General features: G+C 46.3%; 1 protein-coding gene across 1 annotated transcript; it reads right to left on the bottom strand.

Annotated features, from left to right (window-relative positions):
• Nucleotides 1-3,132: 3,132 nt before the first annotated feature.
• LOC142255931 (phospholipase A2 inhibitor and Ly6/PLAUR domain-containing protein-like) lies at nt 3,133-17,883 on the bottom strand. Its single transcript, XM_075327382.1, has 5 exons — nt 17,776-17,883; nt 13,497-13,616; nt 12,097-12,240; nt 8,608-8,757; nt 3,133-3,468 (listed from the first exon to the last, which is right to left on the bottom strand). Exons 1-5 carry the CDS (start codon nt 17,822-17,824, stop codon nt 3,329-3,331), a joined length of 603 nt encoding a protein of 200 aa, XP_075183497.1. The 5' UTR covers nt 17,825-17,883; the 3' UTR covers nt 3,133-3,328.
• Between the last annotated feature and the right edge of the window lie 4,600 nt (nt 17,884-22,483).

The following is a 22,483-nucleotide window of genomic DNA, read 5'->3' as shown; positions in this document are numbered from 1 at the left end:
GTGAGCAGGACCTAGGAGCTCAGGTTGCTGATTGCAGCTGTCTCCTCTCTATATAAAGCACGGTTTCTTTCCTGTTTGTGCTGATGATAGCTTCAGCAATTCCCTGTCTTGGTGACTTTCCTGTATGTGGTGATTTGTGCTGTGCTTCTGAGTGTTGAGTATTCTGTACTTTCCCACCTTTTTCATTGTTCCCCGGTACACATATTGTCTCTCCTGTGTGTTTTGAGTGCTCTGTGTACGAATTTCTGTTCTTGCTTGTCCGTGTCACTTTTTAGGGTTTCATCTTTGTTTTCCAGCCCGCCATGAGGCCATGGAAGAGGGGAAATAAGATCAAGGCTCAGAAAGGAGTTAGGCTCACACTGGGGGCTCGGACCTGGTTACCATCAAACCTACCTCGAGATAAGGGACAGCACAGGGACTCTGGTATAAAGGGCCAGCTTAGGGTCACATGTCCCGTCATTACATACCCCGTGACAATAACTTTTGCCTAACTGGTATTACTTACAACTAGTAATGGGTGAGCGTGCCTGTCAAAGCTTGTTATTCAATCGAGCCTTGAGCATCTGAGTTTGACTCATTACTCAAAGTAGTATAGAAGCAAGCCAATGCTCGATCGAGTAGTGAGCAGTGGCGAGCATGCTCACCTAGAACTACTTACAACTTCATCTTCACCAAACACTTGTTCTCAATAGAAAGGAGTAAACTCCTGCTAGACACCTTAGTAGGTGAATTAGATCCCTTCCAAGTTGGATATGGCATGTTGTGATGACACCAAATGTACCGCCCCGCGCTCGGCTACAGCCGAGCCGCTCGTATCCGGGCTCGTGTGTCAGTGGCTCGAGCGCTTCCGGACCGGGGTCACTTCGCTCTGAAAGGGGCTGGCGCTTTGAAGAGGGTTTAGGGTTACGGCCGAGGCCATGGTTTTAGATTAGAGTTTGTGACGCCATCCATGGGTTGTGGTGAATGTAGGCACCACCCCTGCTGTTTTCTAGGCACCCCGGGGGAGATGTTGTGCAGCTTTGGTGTTAACCCCTCCATGGGCAGGGGTGATGGCCCCGGGACCCGATGGGTATAGTGTAGTGGTGCTTGGCGGTGCGCAGCCCGCGGGCACAGTGGTACTCGCTATTAAAGATGCACTGAGTCTCTGGTAAACCATTAAGATGGTGGTCGGTGACCGCAGCCGGCTGCGTCTGGTCCCCCAGTCGGGTTGGTGGTCTCCGCCTTTCTCCTGCACCTTCTTCGTAGTTGGACACCCGTGCTTCAGCTGTGGGAGCCCCGCTCCCCGGCGTGTGTGTCGGGAGAGCCCGTTTGCCCACAGATGCTAGCCCTTTGGATCTCTTTGCCTATGCGGTGGCTTTTATCCCTTTTCGGTGGGCTGTTGTCTTCAGTTGGGACTTCGGTGGGAAAGGACCAAAAGTCCAGACCTCAATCAGTTAACGGGGTCTGCGTTTCAGGACCGCGTTTCAGGGTCTGAGTACCACCACTTGTGCTCCGGCTTCAGGTCGGTTCCCCGGTTGGGTTCCAGCGGGCCACTACCCTGTCCCGGTCCCTTACGGTTCCACCGATCTGGCTCCTGCGGGCTGAGGCCACTGTTTGCCTCCTAGCCAGAGGTGACTGGGCTCCGACCCAGACACCTGGAGTTAGACTGCGGCAGGCCTGGGCACAGGTCTGCCTCTGCACTTGAACTTGACTCCTCCTCTCTCCAAACTGATCTACAGACTCACTGGCTTTTCCTGCCTCAGGACCTGTGAACTCCTCGGTTGGCATGGCCAACTGACTGGCTCCGCCCCCCCCTGGTGTGAACATCAAATCCTGAGGGAGGTGATTAGGGTTTTAAAGGTTGGCCGGTGACACCTTATTAGGGGATGGGTGTTGGTGCAAGGGCCTACCTGTGACTACCTGGCTAGTCCAGGGCGTCACACATACACCCTTTGGCTACTGTTGGTTGGCCCCACCATTCTGTTTTTGAAAGCTACTTTGTATGGGTCCAGTTGGGGCATAATGTTTCAATCAAAATCGTCCCTTACTCAGGCCCATGTTTAATAGTATAGAGAGCTACTATATAGAGTGACTCTATCCTCAGAAAACCCAGTTTGTCCATTTGGACAACCCATCAATTTCAATTATTGGTGTGTAATGGTATATTTCTCCTACAACTAAGGAGACCTGACTCCTGGTTTTATTCAGGTTTCATTACCAATAGGGATGATCGAATACCTCAAATATTTGTCAACGCCGATATTTGCTAAATAGGTCGCCACTATTTGCGAAAATTCGATGCGCAACATAACTCTATGGGAAACCCGAATAGTTGCCGAATAGCATCTATTCGGGCTTCCCATAGACTTACATTGCGCATCGAATATTCACATAGCGGCGACCTATTTGTCGAATATTCGCAAAGCCGAATATTGCCAAATATTTGTGATATTCGATCATCCCTAATTACCAACCTTTGTCCAATCTGGACAACTACAATACGAGATATTTAAAAAACATGGCTTCTTTATCGATAAACAGCGAAATACATGTCCATAGGTTGCAGGGAATTGTAACTTGGCCCCATTGAATGGGTGTGAACTCTAAAATCAAGAGTTTCATGGGGCTACATTGTGTCAGCTTTCTAAAGCCTTTTTTTTTGCCAAATCCAACCTTTCGACACTTTCAGCCCACATGGTCTAGTTTCTGTACAGATCGGGGAGTTGCGTTTTACCTATGCGTTGCCTAATGATGGCTTAATAGTTCACACCACTACTAACCTTGGACTGGTTCTTACACTTTCAACTTACCATTCATGCTTATTACTTGACCGGCAACAGCTTACATGGCCACCTACTACACAACCGGTCCCCACCTCTAGGCATCCTACAGTAATGGCTCTATATATGAGCCACTTGTAATGGGTGAATGTGGGTTCTTTGCCAAGGCCATATTTTCACATATTCTTATCCCTTCACCTAATCATACAAAAAGTAACATAACCTTCTTTGTTCTTTTACTATATTAACTCAATGACCAAATCTTCGGAAACCAGTTAATTCAAAATGGTGGACAAAAAAATGCAACGTCCTGTCAATCTGGCACTAACTCTTTCCCATAGAAAGGAAAGACTAAGCAATTAACGGGTCATAATCATGCTCATGGAATCTTACTTTATTGATTTCAGAAGATCATTAATGTTAACATTATCGATTATTGATTTCTTTTCGAAGGCTCTAATCACCAGTAATTTAGAACAATTAAGTTGTCCCCTCTCGGGAGGTTAATCCATAAATCAGAATTAGAGAATGGATTACTTTTAACAATTAATTGACTATGATGGATTCCTTTACTTGTCTGGTGATTTAATTGGTTCAATTATTTGAAACAAATGTCTTTCAATCTCTTCAATGCCGCAGAATGCGTCAACATTTTTAAATCCATATTCATTGGCACACATCTTGTAGGATGATCCCGGAGCAGATCCATCTGCAGAAGCAAAATCATATCAAGTTCATATTAGAAAATGTTATTTATTGACAAGAAAGTTCAGAAATATTTTTGGGATATTGAAGAAGTACCTGACTAATTCCATTTCAACAGGGATATTCCAGCTGTAAATAACTGTCAACCATAAACATTCACCAAACAGTTTCCATATGTTCAAAAGAGTGTGAAGATTAGACTTTCATTCTAAAGATCATACAAGTGCACTACCATGCTCGGGTGCTCTGTACTGGCAACTAGTGATGAGCGGGCACTACCATGCTCAGGTGCTCAATACTAATAACTAGTGATGAGCGGGCACTATCATGCTCGGGTGCTCTGTACTGGTAACTAGTGATGAGCGGGCACTACCATGCTCAGGTGCTCAATACTAATAACTAGTGATGAGCGGGCACTATCATGCTCGGGTGCTCTGTACTGGTAACTAGTGATGAGCGGGCACTACCATGCTCGGGTGCTCTGTACTGGTAACTAGTGATGAGCGGGCACTACCATGCTCGGGTGCTCTGTACTGGTAACTAGTGATGAGCGGGCACTACCATGCTCGGGTGCTCTGTACTGGTAACTAGTGATGAGCGGACACTATCATGCTCAGGTGCTCTGTACTGGTAACTAGTGATGAGCGGGCACTACCATGCTCAGGTGCTAAGTATTTGTAACTAGTGATGAGCGGGTACTACCATGCTCGGGTGCTCTGTACTGGTAACTAGTGATGAGCGGACACTATCATGCTCAGGTGCTCAGTACTGGTAACTAGTGATGAGTGGGCACTACCATGCTCGGGTGCTCTGTACTGGTAACTAGTGATGAGCGGGCACTACCATGCTCAGGTGCTCAGTACTGGTAACTAGTGATGAGCGGGCACTACCATGCTCAGGTGCTCAATACTAATAACTATTGATGAGCGGGCACTACCATGCTCAGGTGCTCAATACTAATAACTAGTGATGAGCAGGCACTATCATGCTCAGGTGCTCAGTACTGGTAACTAGTGATGAGCGGGCACTATCATGCTCAGGTGCTCAGTACTGGTAACTAGTGATGAGCGGGCACTACCATGCTCAGGTGCTCAGTACTGGTAACTAGTGATGAGCGGGCACTACCATGCTTGGGCGCTCGGTTCTGGTAACTAGTGATGAGCGGGCACTGCCATGCTCAGGTGCTCAATACTAATAACTAATGATGAGCGGGCAATATCATGCTCGGGTGCTCAGTACTGGTAACTAGTGATGAGCGGAGACTACCATGCTCGGGTGCTCTGTACTGATAATTAGTGATGAGCGGACACTACCATGCTCGGGTGCTCAGTACTGGTAACTAGTGATGAGCGAGCACTACCATGCTCGGGTGCTCAGTACTGGCAACTAGTGATGAGCGGGCACTACCATGCTCGGGTGCTCAGTACTGGTAACTAGTGATGAGCGAGCACTACCATGCTCGGGTGCTCTGCACTCGTAACTAGTGATGAGTGGGCACTACCATGCTCGGGCGCTCTGTACTCGTAACTAGTGATGAGCGGACACTACCATGCTCAGGTGCTCTGTACTGGTAACTAGTGATGAGCGGGCACTACCATGCTCGGGTGCTCTGTACTGGTAACTAGTGATGAGCGGACACTATCATGCTCAGGTGCTCTGTACTGGTAACTAGTGATGAGTGGGCACTACCATGCTCGGGTGCTCTGTACTGGTTACTAGTGATGAGCGGGCACTACCATGCTCAGGTGCTCAGTACTGGTAACTAGTGATGAGCGGGCACTACCATGCTCAGGTGCTCAATACTAATAACTAGTGATGAGCGGGCACTACCATGCTCGGGTGCTCAATACTAATAACTAGTGATGAGCAGGCACTATCATGCTCAGGTGCTCAGTACTGGTAACTAGTGATGAGCGGGCACTATCATGCTCAGGTGCTCAGTACTGGTAACTAGTGATGAGCGGGCACTACCATGCTCAGGTGCTCAGTACTGGTAACTAGTGATGAGCGGGCACTACCATGCTTGGGCGCTCAGTTCTGGTAACTAGTGATGAGCGGGCACTATCATGCTCAGGTGCTCAGTACTGGTAACTAGTGATGAGCGGGCACTGCCATGCTCAGGTGCTCAATACTAATAACTAATGATGAGCGGGCAATATCATGCTCGGGTGCTCAGTACTGGTAACTAGTGATGAGCGGGCACTACCATGCTCGGGTGCTCAGTACTGGTAACTAGTGATGAGCGGGCACTACCATGCTCGGGTGCTCAGTACTGGTAACTAGTGATGAGCGGGCACTACCATGCTCAGGTGCTCAGTACTGATAATTAGTGATGAGCGGACACTACCATGCTCGGGTGCTCAGTACTGGTAACTAGTGATGAGCGGGCACTACCATGCTCTGGTGCTCAGTACTGGTAACTAGTGATGAGCGGGCACTACCATGCTCGGGTGCTCAGTACTGGTAACTAGTGATGAGCGGGCACTACCATGCTCGGGTGCTCAGTACTGGTAACTAGTGATGAGCGAGCACTACCATGCTCGGGTGCTCAGTACTGGTAACTAGTGACGAGCGGGCACTACCATGCTCGGGTGCTCAGTACTGGAAACTAGTGATGAGCGGGCACTACCATGCTCGGGTGCTCAGTACTGGTAACTAGTGATGAGCGAGCACTACCATGCTCGGGTGCTCTGCACTCGTAACTAGTGATGAGCGGACACTACCATGCTCAGGTGCTCAGTACTGGTAACTAGTGATGAGCGGGCACTACCATGCTCGGGCGCTCTGCACTCGTAATTAGTGATGAGCGGACACTATCATGCTCAGGTACTCGGTACTGATAATTAGTGATGAGCGGGCACTATCATGCTCAGGTACTCGGTACTGATAATTAGTGATGAGCGGGCACTACCATGCTTGGGTGCTCAGTACTGGTAACTAGTGATGAGAGGGCACTACCATGCTCAGGTACTCAGTACTGGTGACTAGTGATGAGCGGGCACTACCATGGTCAGGTGCTCAGTACTGGTATCTAGTGATGAGCGGGCACTGCCATGCTCAGGTGCTCAGTACTGGTAACTAGTGATGAGCGGGCACTACCATGCTCGGGTGCTCAGTACTGGTAACTAGTGATGAGCGGGCACTACCATGCTCGGGTGCTCAGTACTCGTAACTAGTAATGAGCGGGCACCACCATGTTCGGGGGCTCAGTACTGGTAACTAGTGATGAGCGGGCACTACCATGCTCAGATGCTCGGTATTCGTAACTAGAGATGAGTGGGCACTACCATGCTTGAGTGCTCAATACTCGGAACTCGAAATGGATAGGTTGTAGGTTGTACTCATGGACAGGCTTGACTCAAGAACCAAGTATAATGTAAAGTCAATGGGCTCAAGCATTTTTTCTGAAAATCACCTGGAAAAATGCAGTTTCAGATTGGCTTCTTTATACTGGGCACTTAAGTCGAGCCAGTCCAATCATCCTACCTGATCGTTTTGAGTACTGAGCACCAGAGCATGGTAGTGCTCGCTTATTACTAGTTACGAGTACAGAGCACCCAAGCATGGTAGTGCCCACTCATCACTAGTTACCAGTACTGAGCACCCGAGCATGGTAGTGTCTGCTCATCACTAGTTACCAGTACTGAGCACCCGAGCATGGTAGTGCCCGCTCATCACTAGTTACCAGTACTGAGCACCCGAGCATGGTAGTGCTCGCTCATCACTAGTTACCAGTACTGAGCACTTGAGCATGGTAGTGCTCGCTCATCACTAGTTACCAGTACTGAGCACTTGAGCATAGTAGTGCCCGCTCATCACTAGTTACCAGTACTGAGCACCCGAGCATGGTAGAGCCCGCTCATCACTAGTTACAAGTACTGAGCACTTGAGCATGGTAGTGCCAGCTCATCACTAGTTACCAGTACTGAGCACCTGAGCATGGTAGTGTCCGCTCATCACTAGTTACCAGTACTGAGCATCTGAGCATGGTAGGGCCCGCTCATCACTAGTTACCAGTACCGAGCACCTGAGCATGGTAGTGCCCACTCATCACTAGTTACCAGTACTGAGCACCCGAGCATGGTAGTGCCCGCTCATCACTAGTTACCAGTACTGAGCACCCGAGCATGGTAGTGCCCGCTCATCACTAGTTACCAGTACTGAGTACCCGAGCATGGTAGTGCCCGCTCATCACTAGTTACCAGTACTGAGCACCCGAGCATGGTAGTGCCCGCTCATCACTAGTTACCAGTACTGAGCACCTGAGCATGGTAGTGCCCGCTCATCACTAGTTACCAGTACTGAGCACCCGAGCATGGTAGTGCCCGCTCATCACTAGTTACCAGTACTGAGCACCTGAGCATGGTAGTGCCCGCTCATCACTAGTTACCAGTACTGAGCACCCGAGCATGGTAGTGCCCACTCATCACTAGTTACCAGTACTGAGCACCTGAGCATGGTAGTGCCCACTCATCACTAGTTACCAGTACTGAGCACCCGAGCATGGTAGTGCCCGCTCATCACTAGTTACCAGTACTGAGCACCCGAGCATGGTAGTGCCCGCTCATCACTAGTTACCAGTACTGAGTACCCGAGCATGGTAGTGCCCGCTCATCACTAGTTACCAGTACTGAGCACCCGAGCATGGTAGTGCCCGCTCATCACTAGTTACCAGTACTGAGCACCTGAGCATGGTAGTGCCCGCTCATCACTAGTTACCAGTACTGAGCACCCGAGCATGGTAGTGCCCGCTCATCACTAGTTACCAGTACTGAGCACCTGAGCATGGTAGTGCCCGCTCATCACTAGTTACCAGTACTGAGCACCCGAGCATGGTAGTGCCCGCTCATCACTAGTTACCAGTACTGAGCACCCGAGCATGGTAGTGCCCGCTCATCACTAGTATAAATACATCCAAAATTTGGAATTTCATACTTGAGTAAATCATTGGGTTTCTCTAATTAAAGATTTGGTAACAATAGTATTAAAATAATAAATTTAACATTATGGAAGTTAGGACGGTTTTCTTGTTAATGTCATTTAGGATTAGACAAAGTGTATGATTGTGGATTTTCTTCTAAAATGTTATGTATAGGTCACATATCATAGAGAGGACTGTGCTTGGTCAGCCCTCCTTCATTACCTGGTTTGAAGTACACTCCTCGGTACTCGACGCACAATGTGTCATTTCCTCTACACTTCACTGTTGTCTCAGACGTGCAGCCCTCAGTATTGTGGTCTTCATAGCAATATGGACAGACATATCCATTTTCTTTCTCGTTATCTACAGGAACTGAAAAACATAAAAAAAACCTTAAAACTCAAAATCCTAATGGAGATCTCATTTTCATCTGAAAGTAAAAGCTTTTTTGTAAAAATGACCATTTGGGATCCGTTGATTTTGAGATGTCAACTGACGCAACGGATGAGTTATTTCACAGGATTCCATTCACAGGAATCCTGTGAAAAAACGGATCCGTTACATCCGCTGTGTGTCCATTTTTTTTGAATGATCCATTGTGATCCGTTTGTGTTTGGACAGCCCAATGGGAGTGCCATACATGCTGGGCATGCTCAGTAGAGCATGACGTAATCCAGCACTGGATTCCGTCGTGTGACGGATTACGGCAGAATCCAACACCATAGACATCCATTATAGCTCTTGACGGATTGCGACGGACACATGCGGAGTGCGTTCTTTTGCCGCTCCAAAAAACGTTATATTAAGCGTTGCTCCTGCCTGACGGTCAGTCAGTATATGACTGATCCGTCACGTTGCGGATGCAACGCAAGGCCATCCGTCACAATCCGTCGCTAATAGAAGCCTATAGGGAAAAAACTTAGTCCTGCAAAATATTTTGCAGGATACCATAAGTCCTCAAGGTGATGGATTGTGACTAATGCAAAACAACGGAAATGTGAACTTACCTTTAGGGGTACTCTGCACGTTGCGACATCGCTACTGTGATATCATCGGGGTCAAATCGAAAGTGACGCACATCCGGCGCCAGTAATGACGTCGCAACGTGTAAAGCCTAGATGCACCAATAAACGATCTCAGAAGCGTCGTATATCGGTGATCGGTGTAGTGTCGGACATTTCCATAATCGCACCAATAGGAGATACGATGTTGTTCCTCATTCCTGTGGCAGCACACATCGCTGTGTATGAAGCCGCAGGAGCGAGGAACCTCTCCTTACCTGCCTCCACCGGGTATGCGGAAGGAAGGAGGTGGGTGGGATGTTTACATTCCGCTCATCTCCGCCCCTCCGCTTCTATTGGCTGCCTGTCGTGTGACGTCGCTGTGATGCCGCACGACCCGCCCCCTTAGGAAGGAGGCAAGTCGCCAGCCGAGCGATGTCGCAGGGCAGGTAAGTGCGTGTGAAGCTGGCGTAGCAATGTTTGCTACGGCAGCTATTAGAAGATATCGCATGTGCCAGAGGGGCGGGGGACTATCGCGCTCGGCATCGCGATCATCGGCTAGTGATGTTGCTGCGTGCAAAGTACCTCTCAGGCTACTTTCACACGTCAGTCTTTTTCCATCAGTCACAATCCATTGCCTTGAGAAAATACAGACCATGCAAAATATTTTGCGGGATTCTTTTTTTTTCCCATAGACTTGTATTAACGACGGATTGTGACTGATGACCTTGCGTTGCATCCATAGCACGACGGATCAGTTGTGGAATGACTGACCGTCAGGCAGAAGCAACGCACAATGTAACGTTTTTCCGAGCATTAAAAAATGCACTGAGCAGGATTCAATCACAATCCGTCAAGAGGTATAATGTTTGTCTATGGTGCAGGATTCCACCGTAATCTGTCGCACGACGGAATCCAGTGCTGGATTCCATCATTTTCTACTGAGCATGCTCAGCATGTCTGGCACTCCCATTGGATTGTCCCAAAAACAAACGGATCATAATGTCATAAAATGGACGCACAACGGATGTAATGGACGCGACAGATCAGTTATTTCACAGGATTCCTGTGAACGAAATCCTGTGAAATAACTCATCCGTAGCGTCTATTAACAGCTAAAAAAACGACGGATCCATCGTTCCGTTGCAATCACGGACCTGGTGGATTCGAAACGACTGAAGTATGAAAGTAGCTTTACTTCATCCCATCATTTTGTTTCTGTGTCCACTTTTGGCACCTCCGGCACTGAGTAGGTCTCAAGTTACATGTGGAAAACAAATTGTAAGAGACCAAGAGATCTCCAGAGGCACCAACGAGTGAATAAAGCCCCCTTTACATGCAACGACATCGCTAACGAGATGTCGTTGGGGTCACGGAATTTGTGATGCACATCCGGCCTCGTTAGCAACGTCGTTGCGTGTGAAACACAGGAACGACCATTAGCGATCAAATTTACTCACCATATCGTTGATCGTTAACACGTCATTCTAATCTCAAAAATCGTTGCTGCTGCAGGTACGATGTTGTTCGTCATTCTTGCGGCAGCACACATCGCTATGTGTGACACCGCAGGAACGAGGAACATCACCGTACCTGCGGCCGCCGGCAATGAGGAAGAAAGGAGGTGGGCGGGATGTTCCGCCCGCTCATCTCCGCCCCTCCGCTTCTATTAGTGATGCCACATGAACCACCCCTTTAGAAAGGAGGTGGTTCGCCGGCCACAGCGACGTCGCCGGGCAGGTAAGTGTGTGACGGGTGTTAGCGATGTTGTGCACCACGGGCAGCGATTTGCCTGTGATGAACAATTGATGGGAGCAGGTACGCTCGCTAGCGATCTCACCAGCGAGATCGCAGAGTGTAAAGTGGCCTTAAGGCTACTTTACACGCTGCAATATCGGTCCCGATATCGCTAGCGTGGGTACCCGCATCCATCTGTTGTGCGACACTGGCAAATCGCTGCCCATGCCGCACAACATCGCGCAGACCCGTCACACACACTTACCTGCCCGGCGACGTCGCAGAGACCGGCGAACCGCCTCCTTTCTAAGGGGGCGGTCCGTGTGGCGTCATAGCGATGTCACTGAGCGGCCGCCCAATAGAAGCGGAGGGGCAGATATGAGTGGCCGGAATATCCTGCCCACCTCCTTCCTTACTCATAGCGGCCGGGAGGCAGGTAAGGAGAGGTTCCTCGTTCCTGCGGCGTCACACATAGCGATGTGTGCTGCCGCAGGAGCGATGAACTACATCGTTACTGCTGCAGTAACGATAATCGAGAATGGACCCCCAAGTCACCGATGAGCGATTTTGCACGTTTTTGCAACGATGCAAAATCGCTCATCGGTGTCACACGCTGCGACATCGCTAATGCGGCCGGATGTGCGTCACCAATTCCGTGACCCCAACGACTCCGCATTAGCGATGTCGCAGCGTGGAAAGCCCCCTTTAGGCTAAAGACAAAACAGACTCAAAGAAAAGGGCAATCTTGACAGTGGATGCCCAGATGGGATTGGGTGAAGAGCGTGGTTAGGTTCTTCTACTATTTTTCAGCCTCACGGTTTATTGTGTGTACGCAACTGGATTACCAGATAAATTTGAGCAAATCTGGTAAGTTTTACTCATATCTAGCAATCATGACTGATGGTTGCATAAATTCTGTTTTTCCTGCTTCTAATTAAACACTGATTCTTCTATGACTTTTGCCTTGACTTACTGTAAAAATCCGGGTTGCAATCCTTTCCTTCACAGCAGTTTATATAGGATTGCCAGTCAACTTCGTCACTTGTGAGGCAGAGCCATTCTCCACATGGTACCTTGTATGGACAACCTTTGCGAATAAATTGGGTTACAGTGGAACCTGGAATACATAGATTTGATTTGTGAAAGAAGGAAAGACATGATGAAACAACTACACATGGTAGGCTTATGTTCAAAGCATTACACGCTGCCTGGGGATAACCCTTGACCCTGCTCTCTCCTTCAAGGCGCACATCCAACCCCTTTCCATCTCCTGCTCCAAATCAAAAATATTTTTCGGATTCGTACATTCCTTGACCAAGAATCGGCAAAAACACTAGTGCATGCCCTCATCATCTTCTGCCTGGACTACTGTAACCCATTGCTCTGTGGCCTCCCTTCTAACACTCTATAACCCCTCCAATCTATACTACACTCTGCTGCTTGACTAATCCACCTTTCTCGCTATTCCCCAGCCTTGCCAATCTGCCAAACCCTTCACTGGCTTCCCATTGCCAAAAGTCTCCAGTTCAAAACACTAACCATGACCTACAAAGTCATCCACAACCTGTCTCCTCCATACATCTGTGACCTAGTCTCCCAGCACCTCCCTGCACACAACCTTCGATCCTCACAAGATCTTTCTCTACTCCTCTCTTATCTTCTTTTCCCACAATCGCAGACAAGATTTCTCCCATGCCTCCCCCATACTCTGGAACACTCTACCCCAGCATATCAGACTCTCATCTACCGTGGAAAGCTTCAAAAAGAACCTGAAGACCCATCTCTTCTGACAAGACTACAACCGGCACTAACCCTTAGTCCACTATACCGCTGCATGACCAGCTTCACCCTCACCTACTGTATGCTCACCCACCCCTGGTAGACTGTGAGCCCTCGTGGGCAGGATTCTCTCCTCCTGTAGACTGTGAGCCCTTGCGGGCAGGGTCCATTTCACCTGTAGATCGTGAGCCCTCGCGGGATCCTCTCTCCTCTTTTACCAGTCTGTGCCTTGTATTCTTTATGATTATTGTACATGTCTATGTCCTCCCCCCCCCTTTTTCACATGTAAAGCGCCATGGAATAAATGGTGCTATAATATTGAATAATTATACTAACTACTCATTGGAAAAAGAGTCCAGTACTTTGGGATCATCACTGGTGGTTATGGAAGTTGACTAACCTACTAATAATATTTGGGGTCACATAAATTCATGGAGCCTCAGTGATGCCAGGAAATTATACAGATGAGCTAGGTTTATGAGTAAGATGGTTAAATGAATTGAAGCCTTGGATGGGTTTCACGACAATGAACCTTCAGGACAAGGTTCATGTCCAAATGAAGTATTTAGATTTGTCTTCAAAAAATATACTTACCGTACCGTATAAATCCAGAAACCGTGGAACATCCCTCGACGTCCCCACACTCTACAGTGTCTTCGTCGTTACATGAATCTCCATTTCGGTTTAGACAAGACTTACAAGTCAAACTTTCCACTGAAAAGTAATTTCATAAAGTTCATCATGGTTCTCAATAATTTAGTTATAGTTTTCTTATTAAGAATTTTAAAATTTGTATCAATATGTTGGATAGGCTGTGGAAGAAAGCGCAAATAGGGTCCTACCAGGTATGACAACAGGTACGTGTAAGAAATCAAATCCACACTCACCTGGTGGGGTTGTGACAGTCACAACTCCTATAGTAGCATAGTATTAAGGCGAAGAGCTGCAACCCCGGAAATGGACAATAAAGTAATAGTGCGGCATAACCCCTGTTCTTCCTACCTATCACCATGTAGTCGATGTTGATAAAGAGATTAATTAATTTCTTTGCACAGGTCAACGCGTTTCAGAGATCTGGTCTCCTTCATCAGGACAACAAAGAAGAAATCTTTTCTGTCCTGATGGAGAAGGACATCAGGACAGAAAAGATTTCTTCTTTGATGTCCTGATGGAGACCAGCTCTCTGAAACGCGTTGACCTGTGCAAAGAAATAAAGAGACTCAACATCGACTACTTGGTGATAGCGCGGCATAACCCCTTTTCTTCCTACCTATTAATTCAAAATATGTAACAAAGGAGAAGTAGAATTGGAAGACAAACCAGAATAAAGAATAAGGATAAAAATAGAAGAGAACAAAAGTAAGGAAAAGTAAGACAGATAAAGGAGAGAAAGAAATAAGAAAAGGAGGGGTAGAAAATTAAAAGGAATCAGAAGAAACTGGAGGAATAAAGAGAAAGACAGAAGAAGGAAAAAGAGAATGAAAATAAGGAAAAGGGAGACAGAAAAAGGAGAAAAAGAAATAAGAAAAGAGATAGAAAATTAAAAGAAGGAATAAGACGAAGCTAGAGGAATGAAGAAAAAGGCAGAAGGAAAGGGAAGGAAGAAGAGAAGAAAAGTAAGGAAAAATGACACGGATAAGAAGAAAGGGAGAAAGAGAAAAGTGAACAAGAAAGAGGAGAGGTAGAAAAATTGAAAGAGAAGAATAGAAAAAGCGGGAGAAACAAAAAAAGTAGCAGAATAAGAGGGAAGGAAGAAGAGAACAAAAGTAAGGAAAAGTGAGACGGATAAAGAAGAAAGGGAGAAAGAGAAAAGTGAAAAAGAAAGAAAAGGAGAGGTAGAAAAATTGAAAGAGAGAAGAATAGAAAAAGCGGGAGAAGCAAAGAAAGTAGCAGAATAAGAGGGAAGGAAGAAGAAAATGAAAGAAAGGAAAAGTGAGAAAAGGAGAAAGGAAAAAGAAAAAAGGAGGGGTAGAAAAATTAAGAGGGAAGAACAGAAGAAGCTGGAATAAACAAAGAAAAGGGCAGAAGGAGAGGGAAGGAAGAAGAGAACGAAAGTAAGAAAAAGTGCAACAGATAACGGAGGAAGGGAAAAAGAAAAAAAAAATAAGAGGAGGGGTCCAAAAATGAAAAGAAGGAATAAGAGAAGAAACTGGAGGAACAAAGAGAAAGACAGAAGAAGAGGGAAGGACGAAGAGAACGAAAGTCAGGAAAAGTAAGATAGATAAAGGAGAAAAAGAAATAAGAAAAGGAGGGGTAGAAAATTAAAAGGAATAAGAGAAGAAACTGGAGGAATAAAGAGACAGAAGGAGAGGGAAGGAAGAAGAGAACAAATGTAAGAAAAAGTGAGACAGATAAAGGAGAAAGGGGGGGAAAAAAGGAGGGGTAGAAAAATGAAAAGGAATACGAGAATCTGGAGGAGCAAAGAAAAAGATAGGAGAGAGAAGGAAGAAGAGAATGAAAGTAAGGAAATGTGAGACAGAAGAAGGAAGAAAAAAGAAGAGGGTAGAAAAATTAAAAGTGGAAAAAAGAAAAGAGCTGGAGAAACAAAAAAGACAGGAGAGGGAACAAGAGAACAAAAGTAAGGATAAATTAGACGGATAAAGGAGAAAGGGAAAAAGAAAAAAGAGGAGGGGTAAAAAAATTAAAAGGAAGAAGAGAAGAAGCTGAAAGAATGAATAGAAAGGCAGAAGGAGAGGGAAGGAAGAAGAGAATGAAAGTAAGGAAAAGTGAGACAGATAAAGGAGAAAGGGGAAAGAAAAAAGAGGAGAGGTAGAAAAATGAAAAGAAGGAAGAAGAGAAGAAGCTGGAGGAACAAAGATAAAGACAGAAAGAGAAGGAAGGAAGAAGAGAATGAACATAAGGAAAAATGAGACAGATAAAGAAGAAAAGGAGATAAGAAAAGAAGGGGTAGAAAAATGAAAAGGAAGAAGAGAAGAAGCTGGAGGAATGAAGAAAAAGGGAGGAGAGGGATGGAAAAACAAACAAGAAAAGGTAGCTATGAATAGGGAAAAGAGGTGGAAGAGGTGAAAGAAAAGATCGAGATAAAAAAAAGAAGCAGCGACAAGAAAAAGGAACAAGGGCAGTAGAGCAGAGAGAAGTGGGGGAGGACAAGAAAGAAAGAATGAGGTGGAAAAAAAATGAGAAGTTAGAAAGAGAAGAATTAAAAAGTTAGATGAGGAGAAGAATGGTGGGGAAAGACAGCAAGTGAAGACAAAAGGAAAAATGAAGCAAAAGGGAGGAAGGAAAAAGAAGGTAGACGATAGAAAGTAAAGAGAAGAAAGAAATAAGTAGAATTGAAAAGAAAAGGATGTTTAAAATAAGTGGATGAGAAAATGGAGTCCAAAAGAAAATATGGCGAAAGAAGAAAAAAATTGGAAGGAGGAAAAGGACAAGTACAACATTACTAGGTGCATAAGAAGGGAGAAATGAAGTGACAATGAAAAATATAGTGTTTTAACAGAAAAAAAGAAGTAGGTAAGGTTGAGAAGTGGAAAACAATAAAAAGAAAAATGCAATTTAAGGAAAAAAAAAATGTAGAAAGGTTGGTAGGAATGGGCAAAAGAAAGGAAGTTGACAATGAAAATAGGAGGTAAAAGAAGAAAAGGCAAACTATGGAGGAAGGGAAAAGAAACAGAGGTGGATGAAGGGAAAAGGAGAGGAATGAGGAGAAGAATGGGGAAAAAAAAGATTACCGTAGAATATGAGAAAGGAAGAAGAGAATAAGGAAAAGGAAGAGAAGACTGTGAAAGCAAAAGAATTTGGCAAAAGAAATAAAGGAAAAAATGGAAAAGAGAGAGAAAAACTGTAGAAAAAGAAAATAGAAAAAAATAAAACATAAAAAAAAGAAAAATATAAAGTTACAGAAAAGGAAAATAGAAGATATAAGAAAATAAGGCAAAATATGGATAAAGGGGTTAGAAACAAAGAGAAAAAGATGAAGGTATGAAGACAAAAATGAGGAGAAGAATGGGAAGGAAAATGAAAAAAGATTAGAATGTGAGTGGAGGAAGAAGAGAATAAGGAAAAGGAGAACACTGTGAAAACAAAAGAAAATGGAAAAAGGAAAAATGTGGAAAAAAGATAGAAAAGCAAACAAACAAAAAGAAAAATATAAAGTTGAAGGTTGTAGAAAAGGAAAATATGAGGTATAGAAAGATAAGTCAAAATATGGATACAAGGAAGGGAAACAAAAAGAAAAAGATGAAGGCATAAAGACAAGAACAAGGAGAAAAATGGGAAGGAAAATGGAAAAAAAAAAAAAAGATTAGAATATGAGAGGAGAGAGCAGAGGATAAGGAAAAGAAGACAATGTGAAAACAAAAGAAATTGGCAAAAGGAAAAAGTGGAAAAAAAGAATGTAGAGAAAAAAAAAGAAAAGAAAAATATAAAGTTGAAGGTTGTAGAAAAGAAAAAAAGGAGGTATACAAAGAAGGCGAAATATGGAGAAAGGAAACAAAGAGAAAAAGATGACGGCATGAGAAGAAGAATGATAAGGAAAATTTAATAAAAAATGAATAGAATGTGAGAGGAGGAAGAAGAGAGTAAGGAAAAGGAGAAGAAAATGTGAAAAAAAAGAAATTGGCAGAATAAAAAAAGGAAAAATGTGGAAAAAAGATAGGAAAACAAACAGGAAAGAAAGAAAAATATAAAGTTGAAGGTTGTCTTAAGTATGATAAAATCTAATTTTTAGATCTTATTTATAGAGTCTTTCTATATTAAAAATTGCTTAATGCTTGCCCCAGAATGGTTTACCATTTGCAAAAAATTTCATATAAGCACATACCCAACGAAAGTCATGGAGGAACAATGCAATAGAGCTGCAGTGACTCCTCAGTGCATTGTGTATATACTGTGAAGATTGCACCCGTCTTACCTGAGACAAGAGCGAAGACCATGCAAAATAAAGTTACTAGGCTCTTCATTGTGGATGATGGGCGTCTTCTCGGATTCTCTTCTGCGCGTCCTGCTGACTGTACACAGGAATCATATATATATTATTAGGAACGGTAAAGAAACTGTTGTATCATGGGATAGATGAAATCATTCCTGTAAACAAGGGCACGAAATATATTCCAAGTATTCCTGGCAGGACATTCTCCTTTTCGCAAAGACTGAGGTACAACCACGGCCTAAAGGAAAGGTAAGACAAACAATTAGAAAATGAAGTGATGGCCATGAGGATACCTGTCAATTTGATCTTGCCAAATAAGAGCAGCTGTGTATTTGTTTTTGGGGAACATTTAATAAAGTTTATCTCAATAATATATTTACCTTTTCTAGGGCATATTCGGTGGATCCATGTGTCCACAAGCCTCTCATTGTTTGTCTCTCTCACACACATCCTTGACTACATTTCTAACATTGAGCACCATATATATATAATATATATACACACACACATACATATATATATGTATTGGTCGCTCGCCTCGGCCTGGCCCCGCCCTCCGCATGGATTGGCCGCTCGCCCCGGCCCTCAGTACGCATCGCCAGACATAACCTTGCGATGCTGGGATCTTGATGGAGCCGGTGAACGCTGGTAATCATTATACACATCGGGTAACTAAGGTCCTTTAGTTACCCGATGTGTATCATAGTTACCAGCGTACACCGGCTCCCGGTACACATGTGCAGGGAGCCGGCATTATGCTCCTCTCCCCCCAGGACTACTCCTCCTATTATAGTCCTCCTATTATACTCGTCTCTGAGCATGGGGGATGGAGCACGATGGAATGCGCAGCATGGGGGATGTAGCACCATGGGGGGTGCACAGCATGGGGGATGTAGCACGATGGGGAGTGTGCAGCATAGGGGATGTAGCACGATGGGGGGTGCGCAGCATGGGGGATGTAGCACGATGGGGAGTGTGCAGCATGGGGGATGGAGCACGATGGGGGGTGTGCAGCATGGGGGATGGAGCACGATGGGGGGTGCGCAGCATGGGGGATGGAGCACGATGGGGAGTGCGCAGCATGGAGGATGGAGCACGATGGGGAGTGCACAGCATGGGGGATGGAGCACGATGGGGAGTGCGCAGCATGGGGGATGGAGCACGATAGAGGTACGCAGCATGGGGGATGGAGCACGATGGGGGGTGCACAGCATGGGGGATGTAGCACGATGGGGGGGTGCGCAGCATGGGGATGGAGCACGATGGGGAGTGCGCAGCATGGGGATGGAGCACGATGGGGAGTGCGCAGCATGGGGGATGGAGCATGATGGGGAGTGCGCAGCATGGGGGATGGAGCACGATGGGGAGTGTGCAGCATGGGGGATGGAGCACGATGGAGGGTGCGCAGCATGGGGGATGGAGCACGATGGGGGGTTCGCAGCATGGAGGATGGAGCACGATGGGGAGTGCGCAGCTTGGGGGATGGAGCACGATGGGGAATGCGCAGCATGGGGGATGGAGCATGATGGGGGGTGCGCAGCATCGGGGATGGAGCACGATGGGGGTTGGGCAGCATAGGGGATGGAGCACGATGGGGGTTGGGCAGCATAGGGGATGGAGCACGATGGGGGTTGGGCAGCATAGGGGATGGAGCATGATGGGGGTTGGGCAGCTTGGGGGATGGAGCACGATGGGGGGTGCGCAGCATGGGGGATGGAGCACGATGGGAGGTGCGCAGCATGGGGGTTGGAGCACGATGGGAGGTGCACACCTCCCCAACACACACACACAACACACCACACACACTCTGGGAACCACAAACACCGCCCTACACAGACACCCACACACACAGACAACGCCGCACACACACAACACCCAACACACAAACACCGCGGCATACATAAATATACGCACATACCGCACAACACACATTGCACAAAACATACCTCCCCCCCAAAACACACAACACCCACACAAACCGCGCAACACACACACACACAACGCTACAGACACACAGCGCTCCACAAACAACGCAGCACACGCAACACACATACAACACCGCTCTCACCCCCCCGCCACACCCAGACAACACCCAGAACATGTACAGCCCCTACACACCTTCTAGTATATTATAATTATATACAGTACAGAACAAAAGTTTGGACACACCTCCTCATCTCTAGAACAGCTATTAAGAGGAGACTTTGTGCAGCAGCCTTCATGGTATAATAGCTGCTAGGAAACCACTGCTAAGGACAGGCAACAAGCAGAAGAGACTTGTTTGGGCTAAAGAACACAAGGAATGGACATTAGACCAGTGGAAATCTGTGCTTTGGTCTGATGAGTTCAAATTTGAGATCTTTGGATCCAACCACCGTGTCTTTGTAGAAAAGGTGAACGGATGGACTCTACATGCCTGGTTCCCACCGTGAAGCATGGAGGAGGAGGTGTGATGGTGTGGGGGTGCTTTGCTGGTGACACTTTTGGGGATTTATTCAAAATTGAAGGCATACTGAACCAGCATGGCTACCACAGCATCCTGCAGCGGCGTGCTATTCCATCCAGTTTGCGTTTAGTTGGACCAACCATTATTTTTCAACAGGACAATGACCCCAAACACACCTCCAGGCTGTGCAAGGGCTATTTGACTAAGAAGGAGAGTGATGGGGTGCTACACAAGATTACCTGGCCTCCATAGTCACCAGACCTGAACCCAATCGAGATGGTTTGGGGTGAGCTGGACCGCAGAGTGAAGGCAAAAGGGCCAACAAGTGCTAAGCATCTCTGGGAACTCCTTTAAAACTGTTGGAAAACCATTTCCAGTGACTGCCTCTTGACGCTCATCAAGAGAATGCCAAGAGTGTGCAAAGCAGTAATCAAAGCAAAAGGTGGCTACTCTGAAGAACCTAGAATATAAGACATATTTTCAGTTTCACACTTTTTTTAAGTATTTTATTCCACATTTCATTCATAGTTTTGATGTCTGCAATGTGAATCTACAATTTTTAGAGTCATGAAAATAAAGAAAACTCTTTGACTGAGAAGGTGTGTCTAAACTTTTGGTCTGTACTGTGTGTGTGTGTGTGTGTGTGTGTGTGTGTGTATGTATGTGTATGTATGTGTATGTATGTGTATATATATATATATATATATATATATATATATATATATATATATATATATATATATATATATATATATATATATATATATATATATATATATATATATATATATATATATATATATATATATATATAAATAATAAATATAATATTACAGCCTTATTATGTCTGTCTTGCTCCAAAATTGTGTCCTTACCGTGAAATGTCCTTACGGTGACAAACAGCGGATTGGCCGCTGGCCTCGCCATGGCCCCGCCCCCCCGCACGGATTGGCAGCTCGCCCAGGCTCCGCCCCTCACACGGAATGGCCTCTCGCCCCGAGGTGAGCGCATCAAGGTCCTGCAGCGGCGGACACACACACACACACACACACACACACACACACACACACACACACACCAGATCACACTCACTCTCACACACACATCAGATCGCATCCACGTCATGCAGCGGCAGAACACACACATGCACACACATAGGAACAGACACACACACACACACACACACACACACATCAGATCACACTCACTCTCACACACACATCAGATCGCATCCACACACTCACAACATCCCGTGATATCGCTTGCTTCTCGGCGGCGACCCTGTGCGTGCAGTGATCTTCCAGGACCTGCCGGAGGATCCCATGGCCGGAAGCATGTGGTATCTCCGGATGTTGTGATTGTGTCAGCGCATATGTGCGATATCCTCTGTGTGTGTGTATGCGATCGGATGTGCGTGAGTGTGTTCTGATGTGTGAGTGTGTGTGTGTGAATGTATGCGATCGGATCTGTTAGTGTCGGCAGAGGAGCACGGCATGCAGCACAGCTGCTGGGACCGCACACCTGTGGGCACAGGGAGAAGTGGGGTGTGTGTGTGAGTGTATGTGATCAGATGTGTGCGTGTTTACTGTCTGATGTGTGACTGTGGAGCAAGATGGGGGTGCGCAGCATGGGGGATGGAGCACGATGGGGAGTGCGCAGCATGGGGGATGGAGCACGATGGGGTGTGCGCAGAATGGGGGATGGAGCACGATGGGGGGTGCACAGCATGGGGGATGGAGCACAATGGGGAGTGGGGATGGAGCACGATGGGGGGTGCGCAGCATGGGGGATGGAGCACGATGGGGGGTGCACACCTCCCCCCAAAACACACACACACACACACACACACACTGCCACACACGTGCTGCACAACACACCACACACACACTGGGAAACACAAACACTGCCCTACACAGACACCCACACACACAGACAACGCCGCACACACACAACACACAAACACCGCGGCACACACACAAATATACGCACATACCGCACAACACACACATTGCACAAAACATACCTCCCCCAAAACACACACCGCGCAACACACATACACAACGATACAGACACACAGTGCTCCACAAATAACGACACACAACGCAACACACAAACACCGCTCTCACCCCCGCCGCACCCAGAGAACACCCAGAACATGTACAGCCCCTACACAAACACTTGGTAACTACAGACAACAACATCTATATCTATATCTATATCTATATATTATATAACAAAAATCAT

This window comes from Anomaloglossus baeobatrachus, chromosome 11, assembly GCF_048569485.1.
Source record: "Anomaloglossus baeobatrachus isolate aAnoBae1 chromosome 11, aAnoBae1.hap1, whole genome shotgun sequence".
NCBI lineage: Eukaryota > Metazoa > Chordata > Amphibia > Anura > Aromobatidae > Anomaloglossus > Anomaloglossus baeobatrachus.
Note: the sequence above shows the minus strand (reverse complement) of the source record. Positions and strands in the feature narration are given on the sequence as shown.